Source organism: Oryza sativa, chromosome 6 (assembly GCF_034140825.1).
Source record: "Oryza sativa Japonica Group chromosome 6, ASM3414082v1".
In the NCBI taxonomy this organism is placed as follows: domain Eukaryota; kingdom Viridiplantae; phylum Streptophyta; class Magnoliopsida; order Poales; family Poaceae; genus Oryza; species Oryza sativa.
This window is the reverse complement of record NC_089040.1, coordinates 9246925-9266713: the sequence shown is the minus strand read 5'-3', so window position 1 is coordinate 9266713 and position 19789 is coordinate 9246925. Positions and strand designations below refer to the sequence as shown.

The following is a 19789-nucleotide window of genomic DNA, read 5'->3' as shown; positions in this document are numbered from 1 at the left end:
GTCGGATGATGCGCTCTCACAAAAATGAACTAGAGAGATGGAGCTGAAGGCCTGTTTAGTAGAGCTCCAAATTCTAAATTTAGCTTCAAGAGTTGGGTCTGAAGTGGAGTTGTGGCACTCTAGTTCATTTTGTGAGAAAGCTCCACCCAGCTCTGCTCCCATTTTAGGTGGAGCTAAAACTATTTGGCTGAGCTCCAGCTCCAGGAGTGATGGAGCTAGAGCTGTACACAACAGGCCCTGAGCTTAGGATGCTCCAAAATTCAACTTAGACCCAACTCCTATAGTTAAATAGGAGTTGGAACTCTATCAAATTGGCCCGTAGTATAGCCTTATGGTTAAGGGGTCAATATATTTTTTTTACGGGGAAAAGGATCAATGTTTTAGCCTACAAAATTTGAAAGCAGGGTTTAAAATGAGGTGGACTGAATTTCTATTTATTTTGGAGGGATAGGTAAGATTGTGAAAAAAAAACCCATAGGTCATCCATAAGTATATACTCCCTCCGTCCCATAATATAAGGGATTTTGAGTTATTGCAAGCAACGTTTAACCACTCGTCTTATTCAAACACATTTTGAAATTATTATTTATTTTATTTGTGACTTACTTTATTATCTACAGTACTTTAAGCACAACTTTTCGTTTTTTATATTTGTAAAAAAAAATTGAATAAGACGAGTGATCAAACGTTACAAACAAAAATTCAAAATCTCTTATATTGTGGGACAGAGGGAGTAGGAGCGAAGTGGCTGCACGTGCGTGTGTAATTCCCCTTAGGTGAAAAATCTGGTTGAGGTTTACTATGTGATTCTTTACTGGCCTCTTCTATGATTGGAGACATTTTTGATGGTTTTTTGTAGTTTGGAAATAGTTGTATGAAATATTATAAAATCGCTATTAGAGTATGTTTCAAGAAAAGCCTTAAGCCCTTACTTAGTTCCAAACTTTTTCTTCAAACTTTCAACTTTTCCATCACATCAAAACTTTCCTACACACACAAACTTCCAACTTTTCCGTCACATCGTTCCAATTTCAACCAAACTTCTAATTTTGGCGTGAACTAAACACACCCTAAATAGAGTTGGGTTAAGTGCATACTCAAAAACCAACTTCTGATGATGAATTTAAACAAATGCTAATATAGGTTTATTATTAGAAGTTGATTTTTTTTGGAAGGGATATGTTATTGGCAAACTTTTTTATATAAGTTGTTTCATCCAATCAAAGAATATTTTATATCGATGTCTCTATTTATAGCAGTGTAGACGTCAAATATTCCTAACTAGTTGTGGTATATAGGGTCTATTTAGGAGAGCATTTTTCACAATCAGAAATTCCTAGAAACAATGTAGCTTTTCGTTCAAGTTCTAAAAAAAACTATAGTTGTGGAATCCTGAAAATGAACTACAATCTTAAGCTCCCCAAACAGACCCATAGATTCTTTCTGGATGATTGTGCTGAACTTATACATACCATGTTAACCTTGGCTAGAAGCAATTACTACCTCCATCCAAAACTAACTTTATTTTTTACTCATCTCACACATACTAATACAAAAGCAAAAAAAAAAAAAACTAGAATACACTCCATTTTATTAAATCTCATTGCAATTGTGTCTTATTTTATCTAGTCTCAATTCATTTGTCCCTCACATTTTCATAAACTCTAATGCAATGATTGCTTCATGTATAAAGTCGTTGTTTTGGAGCAAATAAGATGGTAAAAAATAAAGTTATTTTGAACTGATACAATATACATAAATACTCACTCCATTCCAAAATATAGCAACATAGAACCGAATTGGATATATCATAACACTATGAATCTACGTACACAAGGACCCATAGAGGATTCTTGGTAGTACGAATCTAAACAGGAGGTTGTCTAAATTTTTAATGCCCTTGTCTAGATTCATAATATAGGATATATCTAATTGGATTATAAATTAATAGATATATTTTAGATTTTAGAACAGACAAAATATATAACACGAACATGAGAGAAAAAACCACAGTGACTCTACACATTTGTGCAACGCTCAGCTACATCATGGACCATAGCGTTGTCGAACGTCCTAATCACATGAGGCGCCACCTGCAGCAGTTTTTGGAACCTTCTTACGGGTGCTTCAAACAATAATCTACACGGACCTCACGTAAGATAACAATCACAGTCAAATGGGGCTACCCGAGGAGTACTGGTTTATCCGATTCACTAGTTCTTACGGCATATTTTGGAAACTACTACTGCCTCAGTAAACGTAGAACATATTTACTATTAGTAACGTTGTTCAAACATCATGGTAAATAAATCAACTTCGTCATATATTTTAGTAAATTTTACGAAACCAAGTTTTGAGAAACATGTAAACTAAAATCCCAGGTTTTATGATTTATCTTAGAGAATCTCAGGTTTTGGGGTAAAATGTTTCAAGAAACCCTATGTTTACGCCAAATACTCATTATTTCATTAGTATATAGTTATGAGTATTAAATCGGCTGGTGGCATTTTGATGAGGAAAAGATCAACGAATTTTCTGGCCTTTTTTTTTCTAGAAGGTAAAAAAGAGAGTCAAAAAGACGTGTTCATTCTGATTAGGTGACCCACGCAATGGGGACGCCACAAGGCAAAAGGCAGCTGCACTGCACAGTCGCACATGATGCATTCATATTTCATGTGCCGGCCAACAGTCGAGATGCCGGGTCATGGTGCACGAGGGGAACTTTTTAATCTTTAAATCGTTTTGTTATAAAAAAATAAAAGTAATACTTCTGGCCAATCACAGAAGATCGAACTGTCCGCCAAGTATGGCGTGAGAAAATAATAATTTAAATTCGTGTTCAAGTTATAGGGTGTGTTTATTTCCAAAGTTTTTTTTTTCCAAATTTCCAACTTTCCATCACATCAAATCTTTAATACATACACAACTTTTCAGTCATATCGTCTCCAATTTCAACCAAATTCCGAACTTTGGACCAATCTAAACACAGCCATAGAGTAGTGTGCGAAAAGGATACTAGTAGCAATTAGCTCTTCAACTGGTGGTACATCGTCAACCACATCAACTACTCTCATATACACATCCAAAAAGATACTACAAACTCATAGCCGTAATTGTTGTTTCGGGATTGCTAAATTTTTTTCCCTATTTGATTGATCTCTCTCATGTATAATTTGCAGTACAGTAAGTATGTAAAAATGTAGGTAATTTATATTACAAAATGATATTATTAAATATGATGCTATAAACATAGCTGTTCCCTCGTCGTTTTCCGATGATGAACCATGGAAAAGCTACTGAATTCGTACTGTGTCACTGTAGCAAAATGAAAGGGCACTAGCCAGCACCACATGATATGGCAGATGGAGCATAATTAACCTGCCATTTCAATCGCCAACAATAGAGCCAGCTAAAGCTTTCGCTTGCCTTCCAAAGCTCCGATGGGTTGTGAAAGAAGGAAATTAAGATAGATCTAATTACTCCTCCCTCTGTTTCATATAATAAGATGTTTATCTTTTTTTTCTAATCAAACTTGTTTGATCAAGTTTATAGAAAAGTTCAACATCTAAAATATAAAATTAGTACTATTAAATCTAACATTGAATATATTTTCATAATATGTTTGTTTTGTGTTGGAAATACTAACATATTTTCAAGAAAGTTAGTCATAACTAGGAAAAGTAAAACGACTTATAATATGAAATAATATGAAATGGAGGAAGAACTAATTAAAAATCAAGATCACACCATGCATGCAGCAGAGGCTTAGCTTTTGGTACAGCCGATGCATGTGAGGATATCTGAGCCAGTAGATAACAAGATCTTAGGTAGTGTTTGGTTGAGAGGATGGGATGGGATGGGATGGGATGAACCCACTTTTAGGGGTGTTTGGTTGAGAGGTGAGTGGGATGGGATGGTCCCTGGAGAGGAATATTCCTCCCAGATCCGGGACGAAACGGTCCGCCAAAATCGGCCGGACCAATCCATCCCACTTCGACGGAGAAAACGGCGTCTGCTCCCGCTCGGCTCCGCCGCGGCGCCGCCACGGCCGCCCGTCCCTCCTCCTCCTGCTCCCTCCCCCGGCACCGCTCCGTCCTCCTCCGCCTGCTCCCTTCCCCGGCGCCGCTCCGTCCTCCTCTGCGTCCGCGACCGGCCGCCGCCTCATCCGCAACTGTCTCCGCGACCGGCCGCCGCCGCTCGTCGTCAGCTCCCGCCGCCTCCCGCTCAGCTCCGCCGCGGCGCCGCCACGGCCGCCCGTCCCTCCTCCGCCTGCTCCCTCTCCCGGCGCCGCTCCGTCCTCCTCCGCCTGTTCTCTCCGCCGCGTCCGCCGCCTCATCCGCGACCAGCCCCCGCCGCTCGACCGCTCCTCGCCTCGTCTCCGCGCCCACCTCCACCTCGTCCGCGACCGGCCGCCGCCGCTCGTCGTTAGCTCCCGCCGCCTCCCACTCGGCTCCGCCACGGCCACTCATCCCTCCCCCGCCTGCTCTCTCCGCCACGTCCGCCGCCTCATCCGCGACCGGCCGCCGCCGCTCGACCGCTCCTCGCCTCATCTCCGCGCCCGCCTCCGCCTCGTCCGCGACCGCCTCCGCGACCGGCCGCCGCCGCTCGTCGTCAGCTCCCGCCGCCTCCCGTTCGGCTCCGCTGCGGCGCTGCCTCTCCTTCGCTCGCGCCGACCTGCTCCTCCGTCCCCCATTCTAACGGTCCGTGAAACACTGTCCATCCCATCCCACCTCAATCCCTTCTACCAAACAAAAAACTATAACCATCCTATACCACAAACCAAACACACAACTGGAACCATCCCATCCAAAAAAAGGGGATAGGTCTAACCCATCCCACTTGGTCCCCAAACCAAACACTACCTTAAAGAACCAAATAAACGCAGATCGAATCATCGGATTAGGATGATAATATAACTAGCTATGTGCCGCCCTGGCCAGTTATTAATCTAGTGAGCATCCCTTTAGTATGCTTTGCATAAACAAACAGTTTTTGTTGCGAGGCGATTTGCATAATTAAACAACATTATATATGTTCCCCAACAATCTTTGATGCAATCACATGAACAGAACTCGCCAGCTTTAAGGAATGACGTCCTGCAGCTGCAAGTTGACCTAGCTTGCCGTATGCATGTTACCTGAATATATATATCGATCTGCTGCTCGATCTCTCTGTTGTTGATTTTACAAATGGAGAGACACGCGAATTGCGAGCGCAATTTCTTTGGACCGACATTTGTAAATCTTAACTAGTAGAAACAAAGGAAGCCATCACTTGGCTGATTTTAAGCATAAGCGTAACGGCATATTTGCAAACGAAAAATGATTTATGAATAAAACTTTTATATACGTGTTTTTAGCATTCTAAAAGCAAATGCTGAAAAATAAACTTCGATAAAAAAAAATCAAAATCAACTTCAGATTTAAGATTGAAAATTCAAATTTTGGCTGATAAGTAAAGCATAAGCGAAAAGATAAGGCCGAAAGCTCCTGAGTTGTTATCTGCCGATAAGATTACTGTGTGGATCGACATACCCATGAGCATTTCTTAATTAATCCGTCAATATTCAACTATATAAATCGAGGTTTTACTTTTAGCTCCTTATTTATTTACCTTGTTGGAGTATGCTGGATCAAGGAATACCTTGTGGAGTTTAATCCACTTAATTAATTTGAGTTCTTAGCCTAGGCATAATCACCTTTCTTATGTGGAGAATAAATCGATTCACTGACCTTGATGTGAAGCCATTTAATCCAATGATCTAATCCTTCGATTTTCTTCTTCTTTTTTTCTTTTTCTTCTCTGTTTCTTCTTCTTGCGAGATACCTTATGAACCCCTTCCAGTGCTGAATAGATTGGATGATTGAAATAGGGTTTTAGGGTTAGAGATAGTTCGGCCGTGACATATGTGTTTACACCTAAAATTGACACCTAGGATTGAAATAGGAAAAATTGCCAAAGTTTGGAATCTACCGGTGTTTTCCTCTAGAAGGCCAGCCTGACCGTCGTGTATAGGCCGGTCAGACTGCTGCGGCCAGAACTCCGATTAGACCGCCGGCATGTGGCCGGTCTGACCAACAGAGTCCGAGTCTGAGTCTGTTTTGTTGGGTCTCGAGTTTTCCTTGCTCGGGAAGGTATGTTTCAGGTTTCCTTTGGTTTCTACCCCGAGTTGGACGTGGAGGAGGGCCTATAGAGGGCAAGACCAACCCCTATATAAGGGACAAGGCCTGTTCAATTGTAAGGTATCCTACAATCAATCAATCGAATCGCTTTTTTCAATATTGCTTTCTAGTTCTAGTTTAGTTTGTCCACCTTTCGATTTGCGCCGTAAATCGTCCGCCGCTGCTGCGAGAGTGCGACACCTCTTTGTAGGTTTGTCCTTAAAACCTTCTGTTTGCTCACAAGATGGGTAGTTATCCATAGTTTCATCTAAATCGGCTCCGCTAGCCAGTTTAATCTATCAAAACCCATCTTGACTTAGCGCTTACTGGGTTAGGGTGGTTGGCGACTCTAGTATCACCGCAAGGTGTTTAGGTGCTGCAATCGTGCTTGTTGACTTGTCACAAAAAGTTGCCAACAATATGCCTCTCTCCTTTTCCTTATAAACCGACACTGGTGGGGCTCAGGGGCTTTATCTCTAATTAAATTCGAATCCATTTGTACCGATCAAACAAAACATATTTTATCACTTAGTTGTCTCTTGTTAGGAAAAGAAAACCGGTGGGATTTTATCCCTTCCCTAACTAACCGGCATCAGCTGATAAAATCAACAACTTACCTACGAATCAACACTAAATACACCCTTTGCAACGAAAGGGAGAGAACGATGGGGCTAAACAAAGGACAAAGCTAGTAAGTGGTAACGAGAGAGAATCTACTAGAGTTCAATGATTTTATGAATTGTTTCTATAATATATTATTAGACCAAATATTTTTAAAGAAAAAAAATCCAAATTACCCCTGAACTATTCAATGAGTATGAATTATCCCTCGTTTAAAAAATATATATCTTTTGCCCTTAACTATTAATACCAGACAAATAACCCCCTAAGCATTGTTTTGGGTGGTTTTGATTGAGATTGCACACGAGACGTCAATGTGGCAATCCAATCAGCAAAGAAAATAGAATAAAAAATCCATGGGACCACTTGTTATCTCTCTCCCTCAAGCCATCCCCTCCCCTACTCTCTCTCTCTCTCTCAGCAAAGGTTGCAACCGAGTAGCGACAAATCCCCTCAACCAAACCGCCGATGACCGACTGAAGGAGCAACGAATCGGAGGTGGCACGGTCCACGTCCTTGGCTTGTTGCCCCCACCACAAACGACATCCCCGCACCACTTCCTCCGAAGCTCCAAGCCGGCCAAAAGGAGGCAACGCGGATCCAACGAGGCACAGATCCGAGGTGCAAAATGGAGGCAGATCTTAGCGGGGCAGAGGTCGAGCTCCAGTGGCGAAGCCAGGATTTAGTGATAGGGGTGCTGGCCATGAGATGTAAGAACTCACAAGTGCCTCGGTAGACAATGGTGTGGATCTTGGTGGCTTAGTTCCTATAGAGGGGCAGATTGGCCTCACCTCTTCGCTCTAATATGCGGAGTCGCCCCTCGTATAATTGTATTGAATTTTGTGGTTATTTTGCACTAATATATAAATAAAATGATTGTTGATATGACTTTGGATATATTTCAACACATTCTTCTAGATTCATGTAAAAAATTGAACTCATTTTAGGATGGAGGGTGTATGTCCGAATGTACATTAATATATCATAAAAGAATCATTTTTTTAAAATTAGGGAACTAAATAGCACCAACTTTACTGAATACATTAATGACAAGACATCATTTCTATTCATCCTTTTTAGTTTTGGAGACTTGCAACTACATTGCTTAGTTACATTAATTAACTCAGATAATCACGTAAAGCTAAAATCTATTGGACAGTTATGTATAGGCTCAACTTGCAGCTAATTAATGAGTTAATTGTATGGATTAGATGGCTTATCACCCGGGGGTGGGGGGTTTGCAGCGCATGAGGATGGGGGTGACATGCCCACCCCGGCACCCCCGGTGGCTTCACCACTGTCGAGCTCGCTCTGGGGGCTAGATCCAATCGTTGTGATCTCATCACCACCATCTGTCGCCGCCCTTCCGCCTTTCACATCTCATTGCGGGCTTCACCTTCACCCGCCGCATGCTTCACCTCGACTGGCTCGGTAGCAAGTTCGGCAAGGGCAGTCATGCATGCACCGGCGGAGGCCGAGGAGGGGGCACATGCCGGCAGAGACCGAGGAGAGCCACCTTCGTCGCTCGTCGCTTGTTGGTATTTCTTATGATCACGGATAAATTCGCAAACCGATGTAGCACTTTACTCATGAGTATTCCCAAGGGTATTGTATTTATATTGAGAAAATTCCCCGTGTACCCCTGAAAGTTCGCCTAATCCTTTCTATACCTCTGAGATTTGCTCATTTCCTTCCATACCCCTAAATTTCAGCTTGGATCCCTTCTATACCCCTTCCGTCAGTTAACCGTTAGTTGACCGTTAAATTCGTATCATAAAGTTCATTTTACCCTTTGCTATCAAGAAAATATAAATTTATGAACTATATTTATGGAGTGTATAAATTTATTATATGCGACTATTATATTTATGAGTTTATTTTATGAGATATTATTTAACAAAAATAATTTTTATCTTGCATAACAAGATTTATCTTATAAAAAATTTCGTACTACTATAACAAAATATGCGATATATACAGTTTTTAATGGTAAAAATATTATTTTTTTGCTTTATATAAAATAATTTTTTTTCATAGATAAAAATTATTTTTGTTTTCACTTCGCGAGGTGAAACTAAAATATTACTTTTGTTAAATAATACAGTATGATACAACTGCACTTCTATATTAATTATGTTTAGTATACATTTATCATATACATGCTTACGCCGTTGGATTTAGCGGCTAAGTTTACTACAATTAAGATTAGGGAACCGCTATAGTTTGATATTGTAATCATATGAAACATCAATATCAATCACTGTAGTTTCATATGATTACTGAGTTGGTGGAATATATTATATCAACCTTATAGAACTACTATTGTCAGAGAATAATAGTAATATACTACACTAGTAAACAAACCAGAATAATCCACATGATTAGCCGGCCCATAAATGCACATGTACCATCGGCAAGTAGGGCAATCACACGTACAATTTTAAAACTGATCTGAAGCTGTTGACAATAATACTAATCTATATGTTGCAATTTAAAGAATGCTTATATATATAGATTCTTCTTGACGATACATCTAGTTACACGACAGAAAACGAGATATGAACACACATGCTTATTGTTTTTCAACTTTTGCCGGCGCTCTTGCATTGCAAGTCGATCAGAATCACCTGCTGCTCGAAGACGCCGTATGTCGTGTTGAGAAGAAGGGAATAGAAGGTGGGCCATCAGCTTGGATTCGTCCTGTGTAACGTCCTGAGTTTTCCCCTGACCTATCTTAAATTCTTAATGTACTAAAATTACATTAAACTTCATATAAATATTCTCAAGCCGTCACGTGGGATTCTGTCGGTGATATGGGACCGGGAGTATCATGACCAGAGGCTTGAGGCAGACGCAACCGCCCACGTGGCCTGGCACCTTCGGGGACGTCGGGCCCGAGGGTGAGGTGTCCGCCCTCCTCCTGATTTCCCCCGAGGGGGGGTCGGGTTGCGCTTGCCCTGGCCCCGAGGGCCGGGGCACCCCGACCCCCTTTAGGAAGTCTGCGCCACGTATATGGGATAAGTGAGCACAGCTGTGCTCACCTAACAGCATTTATTGCAGTCTGGTCAAGCGTGTCACGCTGCATGCAGCGCAGTATGGCGCGTTCCTTTATCCGGTCTGTGACCAGTCACAGACCGGTCAGATCACGGGTTAGGTGGCGACTGGCGGTCTGACGCACGCCTTGCCCCGTCCCGTCAAGACGAAAGCCTCTAGGCACTCGTCTCAAGCCGGAGTTAAGCGCGTTATCTATTAGAGATGACACGTTAGCCCCGGACGATATATGCCAGGCTTCATCCTAACCATTACAGGCGAGATGTTGAGTGAAGAAGGGCAAACATGCACGTTGCCAAGATTACACGCGGTGGACAAGAATGACCGATTTGTGACCGGTCTGACACTGATCATATCGTCAGCGCACAGCCATGTTCCCACGACGCGCTCACTCCCGGCGGAAGTGGAGGTAGGTGTGGGCTGTCCCATCGGAGCGTCATTCGGACAGCAACCGTGCTGATCTCCGCCCATTCAAGAGAAAAAGAACAGTCCAGTTTGGAAAGAGAAGGGTGCGTGTGGTATCCCCTTGAAGTATAAAAGGAGGACCTTGCCCATAGAGTGGGGGGTTTGTTGATTCTTTCCCAGATTATGAGCTTAGAACGGGGGAGAAGTCAGCTCACACTTGTAGCCCATTCATACACAGATCCACCAAAACACAGGAGTAGGGTATTACGCTTCTCAGCGGCCCGAACCTGTATAGATCGTCGGTGTCTCGTGTTTTCTGGCTGGCATACGATTTTTCCACATACAGAGAGAGAGCGAGAGCTTGAGATTTCACCCTAAGCCCCCGGCCGAACTGGCAAAGGGGGGCCTGCGCGGTCCCCCGGTGAGGAGCCACCAGCTCCGTCATCTGGCGCGCCAGGTAGGGGGCTCAGCGTGTGCTTTCAGAGCTCTCAGACTCTTCCGTGTGCCCCAAGTTTTTCTTGTTCAACCTAATGGCCGAGCAAGGAAAAACGCACGACCTCTCGCCGAGTGTGAGCGGCGACGACGGGGAGCCGAATCCACGCCGTCGAGCTCGTACTCCTCCACCTCCTCCGCGCCAAAGCCCTAAGCAGGGGGAGGCGCTTGAGAGGGTCGACAAGTCCGCAGCGTCACCGGCCGCAGGTGATGCAGGAGAACGGCGAGACGGGGAGCGTCGCCTCCTCGTCTACGGCGACGGCAGCACGCCTCAGGGTGCGCTTCAAGCTGCTGGCGCGCTCCTACGACACCCGCCTGTCGTCCATGACCCGGAGTCTCCAGCCCAACGATGGCTGGAAGACGTGGCCAACTTGGTCATGACGGCACAGCAGCGCCTGGGTGCTGGTGGACGGTCCGCCACCACCACCAAGACCTCCGGCGCCGCTACCACCGGCTCCGTGTCATCAAGGCGGAGGGCGCGGCGAGCGGCGGCGGCTGCACGTCATTCGGCTGCCACTCCCTCGTCTACACCGTCGACTCGGGAGGATCAGCATGGGGAGCCGGATGCCCGCCTCAACATCGGGCGTCGGTGTAATAGCCGGCGTACTCCCCGTGCAACGGAGGGAGCCTCCTCGTCCAGAGTGTCACTCCGACATGGACGTGAAGATCAGCCCTCCGTGCCCCCGGCCGGTGGTGTTGGCTGTAGAGCCTTTGTGGCGAGTCTTCGGAATGTCCGTTGGCCCCCAAGGTTCCGGCCCACCATCACCGAGAAGTATGATGGGAGTGTCAACCCCACCGAGTTTCTCCAGGTCTATACGACCGGGATTGAGGCCGCTGGGGGTGACGACAGAGTCATGGCGAACTTCTTTCCCATGGCCCTAAAAGGACAGGCGCGGGGTTGGCTAATGAATCTGCCACCCGCGTCGGTCCACTCCTGGGAAGATTTGTGCCAACAGTTCACCATGAACTTCCAAGGCACATATCCGCGCCCAGGCGAAGAAGCGGACTTGCATGCAGTACAGCGAGGCGATGATGAGTCGCTTCGCTCGTACATTCAGCGGTTTTGCCAAGTCCGCAACACTATACCATGCATCCCTGCACACGCGGTGATCTACGCGTTCAGGGGGGGCGTGCGGCACAACCGCATGCTCGAAAAGATCGCTTCCAAAGAGCCCCAGACTACCGCGGAGCTTTTTCAGCTCGCGGACCGAGTGGCTCGTAAGGAGGAAGCGTGGACCTGGAACTCCTCCGGTTCCGGAGTGGCAGCTTCGGCCGCCCCCGGATCCGCCGCTCAGACAGGGCGGCGTGACAGGAGGAGGAAGAAGAGGCCGGACCGTTCCGGCGACGAGGGTCATGTCCTCGCCGTCGAGGGCGCTCCGCGGGCCACTCGAAAGGGGAGGCCTGCGAGCGACAAAAAGAACGGGGCTGGTACACCCAGCAGGGAGCGCCCCGCCGGCAGGTGGTGCTCCGTCCACAACACCTCCCTCCACCATCTCGCGGACTGTCGCGCAGTCAAAAATTTGGCTGAGCGAACGAGGAAGTGGGAGGAGGACAGGAGGCAGGAACGCCGCGAGGGCAAGTCCCCGGCGGTCCCATCCGGCAAACGGCGAAGTGAGGCCAAGCAGAAGGCCCCCGCTGTTGACATTGATGATGGTGATGATGACCTAGGTTTCCAAGAACCTGGGGCCACCATTGCCACCGTCGATGGAGGGGCGTGTGCTCACGTCTCTCGCCGGAGCTTCAAGGCCATGAAGCGAGAGCTTCTGGCCATGGCCCCTACCCATGAGGCGATGCGTCGGGCGCGGTGGTCGGAGGTCGCTCTCACTTTCGACCAGACTGACCACCCACCGTGCATTGCCCGGGGAGGGCAGGTTGCGATGGTGGTTTCCCCCACCATCTGCAACGTGAAGTTGGGACGTGTCCTCATAGATGGAGGAGCGGCTCTCAACATCCTTTCCCCCGCGGCCTTTGATGCTATCAAGGCCCCGGGGATGGTGCTCCAGCCGTCTCAACCGATCATCGGTGTGACGCCGGGGCACACGTGGCCATTAGGTCACATTGACCTACCGGTCACCTTCGGTGGACCCGCCAACTTCCGCACGGAGCGGGTGAGCTTCGATGTGGCGGACCTCAGTCTGCCCTACAACGCGGTCCTGGGGAGACCCGCGTTGGTGAAGTTCATGGCGGCGGTCCACTACGCCTACCTCCAGATGAAGATGCCGGGCCCCGGTGGCCCCATCTCTGTCCGTGGCGACCTTAAAGTCGCGCTTGCTTGCATTGAGCAGCGCGCGGACCGCCTCGCTGCTGCGTCCAAGCCCGAGGGTGGTGACGAGAGGCTTGGCCCTTCTGCCCCCACCGCCCCGAGGCAGCGGATGGCCACTTGCGACGAGGTCCCGGTCAAGGAGGTTGCCTTGGGCGACGGCCCATCCAAGACCACACGGATCGGTGGTTTTCTGGATGGCAAATAGGAAGACGCGCTCGTCTCCTTCCTGCGGGCAAACGCTGACGTCTTCGCATGGAGACCAGCGGACATGCCCGGGGTCCCCAGGGAGGTGATTGAGCACCGTCTCGCTGTGCGGCCGGGCGCAAGGCCGGTCCGGCAGAAAGTGCGGCGGCAAGCCCCGGAACGTCAAGCTTTCATCCGCGAGGAGGTGGCTAGACTTTTGGAGGCCGGGTTCATTCGTGAGGTCATCCACCCGGAGTGGCTGGCGAACCCGGTGGTCGTTCCCAAGGCGAACGGCAAGCTTCGGATGTGCATCGACTACACCGACCTTAACAAGGCATGTCCTAAGGATCCTTACCCCCTGCCTCGCATAGATCAGATCGTCGACTCCACTGCGGGGTGCGACCTTTTGTGTTTTCTAGATGCATACTCTGGTTACCATCAGATTCGCATGGCTAGGGAGGATGAGGAAAAAACTGCGTTCATTACCCCCGTAGGAACCTATTGTTATACATCAATGCCCTTCGGGTTAAAGAATGCAGGTCCTACTTTTCAGCGTACTACTCGAATTTCTTTGGGTAGTCAAATAGGACGTAATGTTGAGGCGTATGTCGATGACTTGGTTGTAAAAACGCGCAACCAAGAGACCTTACTTTCAGATCTAGCGGAAACTTTTGAGAATCTCCGCTCCGCCCGCATAAAACTGAACCCCGATAAGTGTGTGTTTGGTGTACCTGCGGGTAAGCTTCTCGGGTTCTTGGTCTCTGCCCGAGGCATTGAGGCCAATCCCGAGAAGATTCGAGCTATCGAGCGGATGCGCCCCCCCAGCAAACTTAGGGACGTGCAATGCGTCACCGGTTGCATGGCCGCCCTAAGTCGTTTCATATCAAGGCTGGGAGAGAAGGCGCTACCCCTGTTTAAGCTCCTCAAGCGCTCGGGGCCGTTCACTTGGACGGAGGAAGCTGAAAATGCCCTCGCCCAGTTGAAGGCGTATCTTAGCTCTCCTCCGGTTCTAGTCGCCCCGGAGCCAAATGAGTCCCTGCTACTTTACTTAGCGGCGACCCCCCAAGTAGTTAGTGCAGCGTTGGTTGTGGAGCGCGATGAGGACAATCCTCATTCTGCGCACCCCCACTCTGTGCCGACTTGGCCCGGGAGCAGGCAGGGAGGAGAGGCCCCCGAGTCGAACGGTGGCCTAAGGCCCCCGACGACCGGAGTCGGCCCTCCGCCCGCTTGTCAGACGGTGTCGGGTGCCCCCGACCCTCAGGAAGGCCCCGAGGCCACTGCGGGGAGGCCGCACCTATCACTCTCTGACCCCGAGGCTAACCCTGTACCGATTCGACCCGGGAGAGAGCAGGGAGAAGAGGCCCCCGAGCCGAACGGTGGCCTAAGGCCCCTGACGACCGGAGTTGGCCCTTTGCCCGCTTGTCCGATGACACCAGGAGCCCCCAACCCCCAGGACGGTCCCGAGGCCACTGTGGGAAGGCCGCTCCTGTCGTCTTCCGACCCCGAGGTCATCGGCACAGAAGACGGGTGCGCCCCGAGGGGCCACTCGGACGAAGAACGCCCCGGGGGTGCGGCCCCTAGCGAAGAAGATCGGCCTCGCCGAAAGGTGCAGCGGCCTGTCTACTTTGTTAGTGAGGCCCTCCGGGACGCCAAGACCCGATACCCACAGGCCCAGAAGATGCTTTACGCTATTCTGATGGCCTCGAGGAAACTGCGCCATTATTTCCAGGCGCATCGGGTCGCTGTGGTTACGTCTTACCCCCTCGGTCAAATCTTGCATAATCGAGAGGGTACAGGACGAGTGGTAAAATGGGCAATTGTCACGTCCTGATAAATTCATCCCGAAATAAAAATCATTCGCTAAAAGGCATAATAGAATTAATTAAAATGCGAAAAGAAATTGGCAAACACTAAAATACGTACAAGAAAAATTCCAATGTGGCCCGGAGAATTTTTGTTAAATTCTCCTTGGTCTAAAAAGAGCCCTCAAATTTTACTTGAATTTTCAGAGCACCGGAAATAATTATTAAGCAACAACAACCTTGATCAAAGTTTATTAAAAAGAAAAGCTAAAAATCCCTCCTCTTCCTCCTTTGGGCCAAGCCCAGTTCAAAGTCTCCCTCTCCTCCCTCTCTTTCTCTCCTTCTCTCCCTCCTCCTCTTGGGCCTCCTCCCCTCTCGGCCCAGCTCCCTCCTCCCTCTCTCTCCCGGGCTGCCTCTTCCCCCCCCCTCCCCTCCCGGCCTGCCCGGCCCAAGCCGCCTCTCCCTCCTCTCTTCCTGGGCCGGCCGCCGGCCCAAGCCGCCCCAGCCCCCGAGCCGCTCCCCTCCCGCACGTGCCGCGCGCGTGCGCGCGCTGACGCCGCCGCCCGACCGCGTGGGGCCCGCGCGTCAGGCGGGCGTCGTCCCCTTCCTCCCGCCCGGCCGTCCTCTCTCCCTCTCCCGAGCGAGCCCTAGCGCCATTCCTCCTCTAAATCCGCTCTATTCAAGCCGGCTCTTACCAAATTGATTAGGGGCAATTAATCCCCATTGATTCCTCTTCGATTTCCCCCGTTTTCCCCCTTGAATGCCGCCCCCAATCGCCGGGAACGCTCGCGTTTTCTCCGGCCACCAACCATTGCCGCCGGCCGTGGTTCTCGCCGCCGTTCCGACCTCCCCCGTGGCCGGTTCCCTCTCCTCTCCTATAAAATAGAACCCCCTCTTTGCGTTCTACCGTTTTGGTCTCCTCCCAAGCTCTCCCGTGGTCTCTAGCCACCTCCCCACCGTCGCCCTCTCTCTCCCACGTTGCCGGCCGGCCTCCAGCCGCCTCTCCCTCCTCACCGGAGCATCGTCCGGCCGCGCCGTCGCCTCCTCCAGCATCGCAGCTGCCCCCTCTCCCTCGGCCTACCCTCCGTTTCGCGCGGTGACCGCCGGAGGCGCGTTCCCGCCGTCGTCCTCCTCTTTCCTTCGCGCCGGCCGCCTCCAGCCGCCTCTATCTCCCTGCCTGAGCGCCGGTCGACGTCGCCACCACCTCCCTCGGCTCCGCGACGCCGCCCTCATCCCCGGTATCACCTCCTCCTCGCCCGAACATCGCCGGAACACCGTCGCCCGCGCCGGCCTCACCTTCCTCCTCGTCGACATCTCCTCCGGCTGCCCGGTCGCCGCGCCAGAGCGTCGGCCGACGTCGCCGTCTCCTCCCTCGGCGACGCCGCATCGCCCTCCACCCCGGCCTGCCCTCGGTTTCGCCGGAACGTCGCCGCGAACCTCTACATCCGCCTCGCCGGAGTTGTTCGGCCGCCCGTCCCTCCTCGCCGTGTACCGGTCGGCCACCTCCACCACCATCTTCGGCATCGCAGCCGCGACGTCGTCCTCGGCCTCGCAGCTGCTCCCTCTCCCTCGGTCAGCCCTCCGTTTCGCGGGGAAAGCACCGGAGACGCGTCCTCGCCGGCGTCCAGTGGCGTCGCCACCACTTCTCCGCCTCCGGCCGCCTCTGCCACGTCCCCGGAGCGCCGGCCGACGTCGCCACCACCTTCCTCGGCTCCACGACGCCGCTCTCATCCCCGGCACCACCTCCTCCTCGCCCGAACTTCGCCGGAACGCCGTCGTCTCCGCGCCGGCCTCTCCTTCCTCCTCGTCGGCTCGTCGCCCCGCTGCACCACCACCATCACCAACGTCGTAGCGGCGTGTTCCACGCTGTCCCCTCCTCCTCTCAGCCGCTGCTGCCTGCCATCATCGTCGTCTCCGATCGTTCTCGTCATCGACGTCCCGTCGGTCGCCCGGCTCGTCGTCTCGCGGCGCCGCCTCCGTCATCGTCATCGCAGCGGCGTGTCCCACGTCGTCCTCGTCTCCGTGCAGCCGCTGCCGGCTGTCCTCGTCGCCTCCTCGCCGGTCCCGGTCGTCGCCGTCGTCGTCGTCCTCTCGTCGTTCCCGGTCGTCGTGGCGTTCGTCCCTCCGTCGAGCCGTTCTCGTCCGTCGTCCGCGTTCGTCAAGCGAGCCGCTGCAGCCCCGTCCTCGTCTCCGCCCTCGGCTCCGCGTCGTCAAGCCCCGTGCCGGCCGCGTCTCGCCTTCGTCCAAGGATCGCCGCCGAAGCCGTCCCCTCGCCGTTCGTCTCCGTTGTGCCCGTCTGTCTCCGCCGCGCCCGTTCGTCGTTGTCGTTCCCACGCCTCGTCGCGTGGTGGTAAGGATCCGTCCTCTCGCTTCCCCGCCCTCGTCCTTTCGGCGTCGCCCCGTACCCGTTGTGCGGTCGTCGACCCCGGTACCCGTGTACCGGTGTCGGTAGTCGTTCACGTGTGCGGGTGGTGACCGTGTAGTGTCCGTGTTTGTGTGCCCGCTTGGTAGCCGCGTGGTTTCCACGTGTGCAGTCCGTGTGGTGTCCAGTGGAGTCCGTTTGTCGGCCACTCGCCTCGGTTGACACACGGGATCCGCTTCCGTCGACCCGTGGACCGTCTCTGTGCACTCGGTCTACCGCGGTCCTTTAGGTTGACATGTGGGGTCCGCATGTCAACGGCGCAGCCTTCCTGTCTTTTCCAGGCTAGCGCTTACACATGTTTTATAGTTGCAAAACCTAATTACAATAATCCGCAAATCTCCATATAACAGCATTAAACTTCGGATGATCATATCTTGGTCATACGAACTCTGAATCGACCCGTTCAAGTCTCCTAATGTTTGCTATAACCTAAAGAACCCTGTGCTTTGTTTTTATGTATTGTTATTGCTTCTTTATAGGCTTGTAGCTTTGCTTGTGTGCTTCGCGTAGCTTTCGTCGTTCCGGAGGTTCCCGAAGCGTGGTTCGTGGTCGTCGCCGAAGGATCGGAAGTCCGTTCTCTCTGAGCAAGGCAAGTCACATCATCCTTGAACATATTGAATCCCAGTTTGTAAAATTATGTTGATTTAAATTATTGCATTACCGCTTTATTTAAATTCCCGCGTTATCACTGTTTTATCTAGCCATGCCCAATTACCTTTGTTATGACCTTATTATTGTTATTGTTATTATTATTACCTTGTTCACCCTAGAATAAATAAAACCCCAACTAGTGGGTACTCTGTTCATGGTTCCACTAGTATAAATTTAGGTAGATGCTTCGCTGAATAATTAGGCAACATTAGGTGGTTTTATAACTTTAGACTTTGGGAATTCTCATATCATTTGGACACTATGGAATTATTGGTTTGTGGTGGAATTGGACATACACCTCTCTTCCTCTTTCAAAACCCCTAAAACCTGTTTTCGGTGGGGTTTGGGTGCATGCCAGTTATGGGAAGTAGCACCCCGGCCACTATAAGGACTAAAGCTCGGGCCTCTGTTGCAAAGCACTACCGTACTTCCACATGTCTAATGGGTAAGGCTTAGTTTGTGGCTCAGTCTAGTCATAAACAAAAGTACACGGATTGGAGATGGATGAAGTCGGGCGTCGATGGACATTCTCCAGGGCAAATGAAGGCTACACGAGCTGCGGCTCGGTAGTCGAGATGTCATACGGCGGAGGGTTGGTGCCCAATGCTAGGGGCTCAGTTCTGCCTGCCTGTCCCGGGTATCCCGGCCGTAGGTAGGATTGGGTCGGTACTCTTGTCTAAGGCTAGGATGGGTTGGAAACTATGTCACATCTTTACGACGGGTTCCAAGGCCATGGAATGCGGAGTAAAGATGTGTCTTGTGGGTAAAGATGTACACCTCTGATCAGAGTAAATCTATTCGAATAGCCGAGCCCTCGGATATGGGCAAGCCTAGCAATGTACCCAGGTCAGTGTTATAATTCTTAAAATTTGCTCAACAACTAAAATATGGAATGGTTGGCCTGGGTTGGCTTGGGACGAGTTGGGACCCAGGTCGGGTTGCCAGTTCGGTCCAATTCATCGTAGGCCTTGGGTTAAGGCAGGTTCGTGAGGGTTCACGGCCTTGTTTAATAACACTGTGTAGCTCTAGGATCGTCTTTATAAAATAGCTTTGGGCAACTAAGTGACTTTTAAATGCTGTTTACTGCAAAACTGAACCCCTATATTATTATCTCCTTGTACTCCCTTGCATTAATCATGCATTCTCCGGTGTGGCTTGCTGAGTACTGTGGTTGTACTCATTCTTGCTCAATCTTTTCCCCCTTCAGTAAGAGAAGCTTTGGAGGAGATGTCTTAGGTGGAGTCCTGGCTTATACTCCAGTTGAGCGCCTGTGAAGATGGAGCCGTAGGCCCGCTAGTCCGCTGCTGTTTATCTTTGTTTGTCAGGCCTTAAGTGCCTTTGTAATAATGTAAATATTATCGATATAATAAAGATGTGTCTTTTATATCATGTTTGTATGGTGTACCCCGGCTTTTCCTGGGACGGGGATTAATACACAAGCGTTCGGAAAAAGGCAATTTTCCCGGTCGCGACAAGCTGGTATCAGAGCCATCTCGACTGTAGGATAAGCCAAATGGATAAAACCTAAGGACATATTTTATAAATAAAATTATTTGCGAAAGTTCCTCTTTTTCTCCTTCTCCTAATGCTATTTGCAAAAGGTTTACTCTTTTCTTTCTTCGGATTTCAACTAAGTACTAGATGGTCAGCTTTGCGAAGAAGAAGATGTCGTCAGTTGTTTGCCGAAGCTCCGGAAGACTGCAGGATCCGCTAGCGAAGCGAAGGAAGCAGTGAAGCC

General features: G+C 50.0%; 1 protein-coding gene across 1 annotated transcript; it reads left to right on the top strand.

Annotated features, from left to right (window-relative positions):
- The first annotated feature begins 10940 nt into the window (after positions 1-10940).
- Positions 10941-19435, top strand: LOC136356969 (uncharacterized). Its single transcript, XM_066311693.1, has 4 exons — positions 10941-11006; positions 15924-17328; positions 17880-17989; positions 19259-19435. Exons 1-3 carry the CDS (start codon positions 10941-10943, stop codon positions 17885-17887), a joined length of 1479 nt encoding a protein of 492 aa, XP_066167790.1. The 3' UTR covers positions 17888-17989; positions 19259-19435.
- The last annotated feature ends 354 nt before the right edge of the window (positions 19436-19789 follow it).